The following is a 12,529-nucleotide window of genomic DNA, read 5'->3' on the forward strand; positions in this document are numbered from 1 at the left end:
TATGGAATAGAATCAGCACCAGGGGCTCTGCCACATGAGATGAATCTAATGGCATTTAATAGGAAATCTGACTAGGAAGAGATTAATTTCACCTTGAGGTAAATAACCAGTAGCTTCAACACTGATGGATGATAGTTCATTAAGAACCCTGTGGAAGCATTCAGCCCATTTCGCTAGGATTATGGCCTTATCACAAATACATGTAGCTCCATCAGCACTAGTAACATCGTTGGCCAATAACCAACCTTCAGTGCATGAGAAAGGTGTTTTGGATTGTAACCATGAGCATAAAACTGAGTTTCATCTTTCTTCTTACTGAGTCAAGAACTCTCTAAGCTTACTTAGCTTGTACTTTTACTTTTGATGGAATTAAATGTTGTTTTCTCACAGATGATGGATAAACTACACTACAGTTCTCATTTTTCATTCAGCACCTTCTGAATTTTCCCATTATTTTCAACAAACCAGTCTTCATGTTTGCAAGTGTTCTGATCCAAATGCTGAAAACTGCCCTCTTTTTTCTGCTCCACTTCTGTCAACCATGTGTTGACTCAACCTTTCCTCCATGTTACAAACTGTTCCTACTCTGAGAAGTAGTCCTATCTGTTGAGTTTAACTCTCTTAATAGTCATCTTCCCTTAGAGATGCCTCTTTTGTTGAATGGAGATATTTATCTAGGTGAGGATAAGTCTATGATCAATTCAGCATTCTGCATCACATTCTGCCTTCTTCACTCTCACAACCTGTCTGTCTTCTCTCCTTAGATGACAGTCTATTAAAAATGCCAATGTTTGCTGCAAGGGTACATCCACAAAGGTTTATTGCATTTAGATAAATGGAAGATAATGTTGGTAAGGAGAAGGCCATGAAATGCCAAAGTCTTCAGTAGTAAATGACCATTGTGGTTTCATTCCTCTCTGAGGACTCCCTGTCATTTTTGGTAGTCTGTGCCTACTCTGGCATTAAAGGGATTCAGAATTATCAGCTTGTTCTCTTTTGGCACATTGATGATGAGGGTCTCCAAGTCTTCATAAACTTTCTTTACCCTCCTCAGTTCATCAGCACTGATGATGGTGCCATGGTGTTTTCCTGCAAGTGGCAATCACATTATCCTGAGGCTGTCATTCACTCCTTTTAGCAGGTATACAAACCTGACTAGTTTAATTTTGATTACATATAAAACATGTATTCAGCTCTGAGTTCAGTAAGCTGCACTGCATTTGCCAACCTTGTTTTATTTGGAGATGCCATTTGGATACTATTTCTGCTGAGTTCTCTTGCAATGAGAGCTGTTTGTTTTGTTTTGTTTTGTTTGGGGGGGAGGGGGGAGGCGCGCAGGTTAGGTAAGCAGACAATTTTTAGAGCACCTTTTGTAAACCATTCTCCATAAAAGGAAGTGAGGAGTACAGTCCTTAAAAGACTACTCAAACTCCCTAGGGGATGCCAAACCCCACTGGTAGTAAGAACATGACCCTATGGCCTAGGCTGCCTATGTGCAAGACTATGACTACAGCTTCATGTATCCAAACCTGTTGCTTTCTCACTTGCCTGTCACCATAGGACTTTGAGATATGTAAAAATGGTAAATGGTATGGGTGATGTCTTTTGATTTGCACATAAAATGAATTTAAGTGAGGCAGAATTACACTAATTCTTTAGGTTTACTTTATCTTCTACTCACTATAGTACTGTAGCAGAACAGACGCAAGACAACTGGTGATAACTCGAGATACATCAGATGACCTTGGTGTTTTTGATGTTTATGCAAGCTCTAATCATTCCACAGCACATGCTTCAGCTGCTTTCATGGCTGGTTGGAACAAATTTTTCTCATGCGCTCATTCCACAAGGAGAAATCTCACATATTTACAATAAACACACTCCTCTAACTCACGAAAGGTTTTGAGATCCCTCAGCTACCCTCAATCTAGTTTAACCTATCTGCTGAAACAATTTACCAGGCTGTGACTGATGTGCCTGTTATAGCTTGAAACCACAGATACGCTTTAGGTGGATCAGGTAGACACCAAAGGTGGAAAGCAGCCCTCATACCAGTTATTGCTAGTCTTCTCTGATCACACCCTACACCACACAGTTGACCAGATATGAAAAAGTAAATAGTAAGGAAGAAAGCTTCTCTCACTGGTTACTAATCTAGGGTAAAGAGATGCCTTTTAAGGGGCACCTTACATATCTACTGAGTGATCTGGGGACCTTGACTTCAGTATGCCAAGGCTAAAGGAGAGAAGAATTTTCCCAGTGGTGCTGAGGCACATCAATTTCTGTGGATACCCAAACCACAGGCTTAGTTCAGAAGTGGAGGAATACAAGAAAAAAGAGGTTAGAAACTTTGAAGTGAAGGGAGTAGGAAAGTGTGAGAACATGTTAGGGGTATAAGAATAGATGTGATTATATTGAAGGTAACTCCAATTACTAGCTATGATGACTGTGGGTTGAGTCCTGTCCTCCAAAAAATGTTCAAGTCAAACTGGAGAGACAATTGTTCTTAGGAAAAAAATAAAAAACCTTAATATCTTCAAATAAGAGAAAATTTTACCTACAATTCACCTATACTTATTTCCAAAATTTATATTTCCTGTGTTCATATTATAACCAGCATTCCTCATACAATATGCAGACATGGGACATTCTTGATTTACCACACTGATCTTTACTGGACAAGTTTTCAGTGTTTTAACATAAAACACTGATTTTCTTGGTTTTATATACAGTACCTTTGATCATTCCTTGAGAGAAAGGATTTTTTTTTAATTCTTTAGTATCTCTATTGCCTAACACAGTAACTGGCACATAATAAGTATTTAATACATCTCTCAAAGGATATCAAGGAAGAATTTGTAAATTTTTTTTTTTAAACACAATTGTTTTCTGAAGTTTTTCTGCAATGCCTAATAAAAATCAAGTGAGCATAGGTCAGGGCCACCACAAACCTGAGAACTTTCTTAATTTTTATAGTTGTTAGAAATATCTACATCTTAAAACTAATTTACATATTACCATGGATAAATAATGTATTTCTTTAGGATCAAAAATTTCAAGCTGCATCTTCTGAGGCCATCTACTCCAATTCCCTCAATTTTCGGAGAAGGAAATTAAGACCCAGGAGATAAACTAATTTGCTCAGTTATAATACAACCAACAATCTTCAAGAAGGATCTGGACCTAGGTTCACTTCCTTTAGAGCAAGTGCTCTCTCTAATATACATGGTCTATAGACCCACATAGTAGAGGATAGTTCCTAGGGGATTTTTGTTGGAATCCTAGTGTCAACTCAACTTAAAACAAGGTGAAAACTCAAGGGAGATGTCAGAATCCTAGTGTTAACTCAATGGAATTGATACAATGCTTAATGGTTCACACCTTAAGAGTCAATCCTTACAAAGTGATAAGTTGCTAATACTGATAGACAATAATGCTTGTGTTCACACCTTTAGAGAGCTCTTATAAGCAAGAAGTATTAAGTACTCATTGGAGTTCACCCGTTAGGGAGATTTCAGGGTTTAATATGAGAGATCTGAATTCATATCTCCCTTGAAGCTCTTAGGGCCAGAGAGCATGATGGGAGATATCCCACAATCCCACTCTTGGAGAAGCAGCATAAATACAGCTCCAGTGAGCCACTCCAGAGTTTTTACTTGGGAACATTCCCAGGGTCAGAGATTCAGCACTCTGGGAGATTGAGAGCCAGAAGCCCTCTCTCGGAGGCAAGAGAGATTGATTACATCTTCCACCTTGGTGCTGGCTGGAGGCTGAAGAAAGCAGAGGTAAAGGACAAAGCTGCAAGAGCTCTTAGAACCAAGGAGAGAGAGCAGAGGTAGAAGTAAGGGACAAGCTGCAAGAGCTCTTAGAACCAAGCAGAGAGATAGGCCTCTAAGCTAACCGGGCTATATTGAAGGACACAATAAAAGATTTGAACTTTTATCAGCTGGCTGCGACTTTAGGTGATTATTTGTAACTGAAACTAAAGCTGCCTCCAGAAAACCTCCCCAAGAAACCCTCTCCCCCAGAGAGAACCATCTTATATTATTATTGTAAAGAACAAGAACACAACAGATTTCAAGTTTTTAAAGGGAAAAGATTTGTTATTGCGCATTTATGAACAATGTTAATTCAAGTTAATGAATATGTGTTTTCTTTATAAATTAATGCTATTACTTATATGAACTGACGTTAAATGAAGCAAGTAGAATCAAGAAAATATTCTACACAGAAACAAGAAGATTATGTGATGGTCAACTGTGATGGACATAGCCTTTTCAGGAACGAAGTGATTCAGGCCAATTCCAATAGACTTTTGAAGGAGAGAGAACTATGGAGACTGACTATTTGATCAAGGCATAGTATTTTCACCCTTGTTGTTGTTATTGTTTGTTTGTTTTCCTTGTGTTCCCCCCTCCCCCTTTGATCTAACTTTTCTTGAACAGCATGGTAATTGTGGAAATATGTTTATAAGAACTGCACATGTTTAACTTCTATTGAATTACTTGGGGGAAGTGAGGGATGGGGGAGAAAAATTTGGAACACAAAGTTTTGCAAGGGTGAATATTGAAAACTATCTTTGCCTGTATTTAAAAATACAAGGCAATTATTATTTTTTTTTTAAATGAAAGAAGAAAAGAATCAAGGAAATAGGTGAGGAGAGAAGGAGAGAGGCAGGAAAGAGGAAGGAAAACAGGGAATGAAGGAGGGAGGGAGAGAAAGGGATAAGAGGGCTATTTGGTAATGGCCAGTGTGTTGATTACTAAGTAAAAAAAGGGCAACTACACAATGCTTATTTTGCTTCTGTTTTTCCCCCTAAGGGGAATGATTTCTGAGTTGGAAAAGACAGAAATAATGAAGTTAGACTGCCTGATTAAACTTGACTGCAATCTGGAAATTTAGCTTGGGTGAATTGTAAATCTCTTCGGGTATTAAAGAAATTAGCAAAATTTGGTTAAGTCACTGTCATGAAGAAACAACCATGACACAGCTAGAACATGCTAAACACTAGAAATCATGGTTCACTGTTTATTTCCCAGATTGCTATCGGAGTATTAGAGGAATTTATTCGTACCTGCATGCTTCTGAACATTGTTATCAATTACCAACGATTTTATCAATAATTTATCAATTACTTGGCAAAACAATAGATGACAAGTTTTCAAATTTGTAGAATGACACAATTTTGTGTTTTAAATTCCTAGAGGCAGCTATGTGATACAGTATCTAATCTATTATCTAATCAGAAATTTCTGAATCCAAATCCAGTCTCATCTATGTAACTCAGAGCAAATCACTTAAACTTTGTCTACCTTGGTTTCCTTATCTGTAAAAAAAAATAAATATCTGTAAATATCTGCAAAAAAAAAAATAAACAACAGCACCTACTTCCCAGGGCTGATGTGAGGATAAAATGAAATATTAAATTTAAAGTACTTGGCAAACCTTAAATTTACATGGTAGTTATTATTTCTGTTATTATTACATCAATACTTCAATTAAAACTGGAGGGGAGATACCTCTTTTCTTTTCTTTCCTGGGCCCAATGAGATGAAGAGGGGGAATTTTTCCTTGTATCAACTTTAACATTTGTCTTTTTTCCAAGTTCTACACAAATGTTCATAGTTTTGACTTTGGGGGCAAAAAAGAATAAATTTAATCCTTGTTTACCTGATAGCACTTCTAGAAACACCTATCATACTTTATCTCAAATTTTGTCATCTCCAGGCTAAATAACTCCACTTCCTTCATTCAGTCCTCATATGACATTGTAACTCAAAGCTTTTCACCATGCTGGTTGTCCTTGTTATCCAAATAAATGACAAAAAAATCTTCAACACAACATGACCAAGAATCAATCTCTGGGATATTCTACTAGAGACTGTATATCAGGTTGACAATAATCCATTAATCAGTGTTCTTTAACATCTGGTCAATCAATTCCAAATTCATCTAACTTATCACTTTAGTACACGATTTGTATCTTCATCCACAAGATTATTAAGAGTCTCTATCAAATGCCAACTATTCTACAACATTCCCATAATCACATCATCTTAAAACCCTGTTATTAAAGTATAAACTAAATTAGTATTCCATTAAATATTCTTGAATAATATCAACTACTAGCGATTACTACATCCCTTTTTAAAGACTCAGAAACCATTATTTTAACATTGCATCCTAAATTTTTCTAGAGTTGAATTCAACTTTATCAATAAATGAAGTGAGGGAAAAAATATTTATCTTCTGCATATGTTAAAAAGAAATCTGGTTACACTGTCATTTAATTCATATCTTATAGGACGCCTTAATATATAATCCCTGAACCATTTGAGGTTTCCTATGAAAAAAAGTTGTATATTACTACATCCTTTCCTCCCATATTATTCTCTAAACTTAGAATGCTTTCCACTGATTTCAGGACAATGAAATGATACTCACTCTTCAAATACCCACTTCCTCTATTATGATGCCCTTATTTCCATGAGGAAAGGAACCACTTCTTAATGTCTGTTATCTTCTATTGCATGTGGTATAATACATTACTGGAACTTAATGTTTATTGAACTAATAAATAATACGCAATATAAGCTCATGGAGGACAGAGGTCAAATAGTCCTATGTTTAACTGTCAACTATATGATGTAGCAGCAGCTTTGCTGTTGGAATCATCACCATAAAACATTGATAAAGCTATGCACTATAGCAAAAAAACTATTTTAATCTGTTTCAAAATGTGAAACTAAGAGATAAATTCTCATTGAAACTCCACAAATCCATTACTAAGATTTCAATTGAAGAGAAAATAGAGACTTACCAAGTAGCTATGGAACCAGATTCCTCTCAATACAATTGAACTCTGTAAATAAATCCTAAAAAGAGTCAGAGTACTTAATGGTTTGTCTGAATGCATACAAACCAAAAACTGCAGGATCCAACTCACTCTGAAGCTCATGCACAAGATCCTATTAAGTACTGTACTTAAATAGTAATCAACAAATAAAAGTTTCCGTAAAGGATTAATGTATTAGATTAATAATCCAGGTTCTAGTATAACCTTCCTCATTAAAAAAAGTAAAAGAAACCTGAAAATATCCATAAATTCTCAAATAATGTCTCCTGTTCAAAATGTAGTTTAACTGATACATATATGTGTAATTAAAAGGGACACGTTCTTTACTTTTTAGAAGTTTAGTTCAAATTATGTCTGATCTCAAGCATTCAAAACTTTCCTTGACACTGAAATTAACAGACAGCACAGGGGGCTGACCAGTCTATGGTTAAGTCAATTAAACTCCTTAAAATAAAAAGAAGAGAAAACTTCCAATATATGTTCTAAACAAAATAGTCAATCCAGTCAACATGTAAAAATCCTACCAAAATAACCATAATATTAACACAAATACAAAATGATCAAAGGCAAACAATTCTAGATCATGTTAAATACAAAACATGTCTTTTGACATGCTAAAACAACAAAAAAAAAAATCTATGTATTTGTTACTTTCAAGTCTTTTTAACACTTACTGTTGCTTTATTTTCACAACAATCCAATCAAATATATAGTATGTTATCATCCCCAAATTATAAACAAGGAGAGTATGGCATAAAGAAGTCCCAAAATATCAAACTATAATCTTTCAACACTAGCACAAGACTTTGCAAAATATATTCCAAAGCTCAGCTCACCACTTACATTGACAAAGTAATGTCAAAAGAAAATATTAAAAACTATCTAAATAGTGGAATATCCCAACAATTTTCAAGCAGTTTTTATCATAAGAATTCAAATTTTACTATTTAATGAAGAAAATTACAACCTGATGGGTTACATAACTTTCATGTGTGCAAGTTCAAAACTCCTTTATCACTGTAAAGGAGTCAAAGTAAACTAGACATAAAAAGGTAAAGATTATACAGAATTTGAGGTACTTTTATTTTATAAAGTTTAAAGACTTAATTGGCAGGAACCAGAAGTATAATTTCATCATTTCCCCTTATTATTCCATAATGGTTGTTCAGGATACAAAAGCTCAAATTTCTTATTTATCCTGGAATATTTTGCCTTAATTTGGTATCCTGTCATATTTGACGTTGTATGATATTTCTTATTGTCAATGTCACATTTCCCTTATTGGAATTGTAAATTACCTGAATGTAAAGGCTACTTTGTTTTTCCCTTTTGTATTCCGATTGTGTAACAATGTCCTAGTATACAGTTAAGTAACTTATAAAGATCTGTTGACATTCCATGTTGAAACAGTATTACCACTTTAAAGGGAGATTTTTCAATGTAATTAGACTTCAAAGTTCTTGGATTCAAGTGGTTTACTTTCTGTCTATTCTTTATTAAAAAAGGAACAATTAATGTAGCTTCTTACCTGAGAGCTGCCACTGAAACCTGGAGGTTGACTATATTCTGTAGAATCAATAATACTACTGCAAAATGAAGAAAAAGAAATTTGGTTTCATCAATGGTGTCAATATTATGTTCTTGTTACTATTGATAGAAAATCCAGATAGCAAACAAATGCCATAATTTTTACATTACAGGAAAAATTTACCTAAAACAAAGTAATAACCTGCTATCATTTCTTTTTTCCACCATTCTAGATATAATGAACATTGCCCTGAAAAATCCAAATCAAATATCATATATCAATTTTAAAAGTATCAAATTGATTTCATTAATTTATAAAAACAAATTAGAGTTATTCACTCCTGACCACACACCAAGGGAATAAAAGGAAAATCTAGAGGGGACAAGATTTTGTCTGTCATATGTTTCTAAAAATCTTTTCTAAGAGACAGGGCTATTATTATCACAAAAACCTTCTCTTTTTCTCTTGGACTTAAAATAATCAGAGCTAGTCTTCTGGACTCCAGGCTCCATACATTTATACCATCCATCCTTGATATACCATTATCATGTATCATTCTTATGCTCAAAAACTCTCTATTGTCTATAGAATCATTCAGTCTAACTGTATAACCTATATGTCCTCTGTTTATATATAACAAGTATCAAGAAATCTTGACTATACTTCCTCTTCAATTTATAGATGTATTATAGATGATGGAAAACAATATGACTGGATGTAAATTTGGAATGTGGGACTAGCACACCTTCTTCATCTTGTTACTAGGGAATGTTCATTGATGGTGTCTAACTACATGGATAACAGTCCAGACTTTCTTGAAGGGCAGATAGCATTCAGAGATAACAGACTTCCTACCGTCCATCTTAAGGCTAATTGTTAGGGGCTTTTTGTAAAACACGTGAACAGAACATATTTCTTTCAATTAAGGTGATTTATGGTAGAATTTAGCTCAGATAGGAAAGTGGAATTTCTGAATTAACTCAGAGAAAGAAATATGGCTTATGAAGTTTTACAACAAATTGGGAGTGATACAAATAGAATTAACTACAAAATGGAATCAAAATCAATTTGATTTTCTCAACAATAACTGTCATTTTATCAACCTTAAAGACAGGAATCCCCCATGTCAAGGATGGTCACAGAACCATACACATGGTTTACCAAAATGTTTCCTGACCTACATCTACAATCACGCAAGGCTTGCCCCTTATGCCCTCTTTTTAGGATCATTAAAGTAGATTTCAATCAATCTCCCAACATTCCTTTTCCAAACCATTCTCTTTTTCTACACAGTTACCAAAATGATATAACTAAAATACCAATTTGTGTTTCTCCCCTGAGCAAGAAATTTCAGCCACCAAAGAATTCGTTGGTCATGAAACAAAGAAAAATACCAAATGGCCATATACCTGTGTAATACTCTCTACTTCTGCAGTAATCTTTGCAAATTGGTGGAAAAAAAAACAGAGAATACTCTTATTCACAGAGATTTTGAAATATCTTTAAATCCTAAATTTACAATTTAAATCTAAAATTGAGATCATAGAAATAATCAGGCACATATGATCTTGAGTCATATTAATTGGCATTTTTGTCAATGAAACCAAAATCTAAAAGAAAATTGTACTGAAAGAAAACTGTATAGGTTGCTCCATGTCCTCACAGAACCAAAGACTATGTCAATATCTGTAAAGGGCTGAAACTTTGAACAGGTGCACTTGAATCAAACAACTGAGCACTTAAGGCTAATTACCTATTGGACAGTGACTTTATTAGCTTATGTTTGGAATTGCTCTTCTCTTAGTTAATGCTGACTCAATGTTTGGGATTAAGAGAATTGTAAGTAAGGATTAGGGGGTGGGGGCCAGAGGAGAGGAGGAAGGAGGTGGTGACTTTGGACTGGAGAATCCAGGAGCCTTGTGGCAGTTTTGTCTGTCTCCTTCACTTCTCCCCCTAAAGACCAAGGACTTTTACTTATCCTGACTATGACTGTTCCTGAGGCCTCCAGGGAACTATCCCAGACTTTACATATATCCCAAGTTATATTCTAGAGCAGGGGTCCTCAAACTACGGCCTGCAGGCCAGATGCAGCCTACTGAGGACGTTTATGCGGCCTGCCGGGTTATGCAAAATCAGACTACAAGTGCAGTTTGACCTAAACTCCCATTAGCAACGCACACTTCCAACACTGTGCTGAGGCAGTGGAGACAGAGTGTGAGGCGATTTCCCAGGCCGGGGTGTGTGGTGTGGGGAAGGGAAAGAGATACAGAAGAAGGAGAACTGACGGCCTGTGGCCTTGTACAGTAACAGCAGCCACTACACAGACAGGCACGGGGGATGTACAGTGCATGCTGAGCATGTCACAGCCGCTGCAGGGGGAATTCACTGCAGCAGTGAAGGTTGGAAGCGGGAGCACGAAGAGCGCAGGAAACAGAGACATCACAGTGCAGAGGCAGCTTGGAGGAAGTTGGGCATTGCAGTCTGTATGTCTCTGTGTGGGCAAAGTTACTGCTGGTATATTGTTCTTGTAGCGCTGTGTATATATATATATTGGCATTTTACTGATAGCAATTGGAATCCCTAGGAAATAATGATGTCAAGAAAAAGAAAAATTGACTCAGAATGTAGGATATTCAAAGAACAGTGGACTTATGATTACTTTTTCATGCAGTACAAGGAAAGAGCTGTATATCTGATATGCCAGAATATAGTGTCTATGTTCAAAGAATATAATTTGTGTGGACATTATGAAACTCAACATAAAGATAAATATGATTGTTTGGTTGGAGAAGTGAGAAAAGATAAAATATTAAACTGAAAAATGCATTGACAACTCAGCAAAATACTTTTGTGAAGCAGAAGCAGCTAAATATTTCATCACTGCAAGCAAGTTTTCAAGTTGCCAAGCTAATAGCACACAATGGCAGACCATTTGTGGAGGGAGAATTTGTTAAAGAATGCCTTCTTTCTGTTGCCAAAGAGATGTGTCCAGAGAAGGCCGATTTATTTAGTACAGTTGAGTCTTTCAGGACCTACAATTACAGGGAGGATTGAAGAAATAGGAGAGAATCTGCATCAGCATTTGCAAAATTCCATAAAAAAAATTTCGTATTTTGACTTGGCACTTGACAAAATCAATGATGTTCATGATTCTGCACAACTTCTAATTTTTATTTATGGGATGAATGATTATTTTGAAGTCATAGAAGAGCTTGCTACACTGCAAAGCATCAAAGGAACAACTACAGGAGAGAATATCTATGAAAAGGTTTGCCAAACCAAGAATGGTTTGAAGCTGGACTGGGCTAAACTTGCCATCGTGACAACTGATGGTGCTCCTAGCATGGTGGGGTCTAAGAAAGGAGTAATTGCTCGCATTAACCAAGAGATGGACAAGCATAACCATTCTTATCCAATAGCCATACACTGCCTCATCCACCAACAAGCGCTTTGTAGTAAATCCATGAAGTGGGACTCTCGTGAAAATTGTGGTATCTTGTGTTAGCTTCATTAGAGCTATGCACGAAATCACAGACAAATGTTGAGTATGAAGATGTTCTATATCACACAGAAGTCCATTGGCTGAGTCGAGGGAGATTTTTGAAACATTTCTATGCCTTACTTCCACAGATTACAACTTTTCTGCTTTCAAAAAACAAAGAAGTACCAGAGCTCAATGATGCAGAATGGAAATGGCACCTTGCCTTTCTGACAGATGTAACAAGAGCTACTCAACAATTTCAATATGCAACTTCAAGGAAAGGGGAAGCTCATCTGTCATATGCAATCATATGTCAAAACATCTGAAGTAAAATTAGGAGTTCCAATTTAGATTTAAAGAGCTTCATCTCCATGAACAGGACATAAAGCTTTTATGTAACCCATTTTCTATTGACATTGAAAATGTGGTTACAATTCATCAAATGGAACTGGCTGAACTGACTCTCTGAAAGACACATTCAAGTCAAGCAGCCTTCATAATTTCTATGCATCTCTCCCCTCTGAGACATATCCTTATCTTTGGCAGCACTTATGTCTGTGAAAAGACTTTTTCTAGAATGAAACATTTGAAATCTCCAATCAGATCAAGACTAACGGATGCACACTTGCATCACTTGTTACGACTAGCAGTGACAAATATGGAA

The 12,529-nt window shown here is 35.9% G+C and overlaps 1 protein-coding gene across 4 annotated transcripts in view; it reads right to left on the minus strand.

Moving 5' to 3' along the window:
* The window catches only part of COP1 (COP1 E3 ubiquitin ligase), a 218,309-nt gene that overhangs the window by 134,053 nt on the left and 71,727 nt on the right, over positions 1 to 12,529 (minus strand). For 2 of the 4 annotated variants that reach the window (XM_031936930.1, XM_031936929.1), the window contains exons 9-10: positions 8,385 to 8,442; positions 6,821 to 6,862 (exon numbers count right to left, since the gene is read on the minus strand). In XM_031936930.1, coding sequence (XP_031792790.1) covers positions 6,821 to 6,862; positions 8,385 to 8,442 — 100 coding nt within the window. The remainder of the gene's footprint in view (positions 1 to 6,820; positions 6,863 to 8,384; positions 8,443 to 12,529) is intronic. The other 2 variants (XM_031936932.1, XM_031936931.1) reach the window with 1 other exon arrangement.

This window comes from Sarcophilus harrisii, chromosome 4 (genome assembly GCF_902635505.1).
Source record: "Sarcophilus harrisii chromosome 4, mSarHar1.11, whole genome shotgun sequence".
In the NCBI taxonomy this organism is placed as follows: Eukaryota; Metazoa; Chordata; class Mammalia; order Dasyuromorphia; family Dasyuridae; genus Sarcophilus; species Sarcophilus harrisii.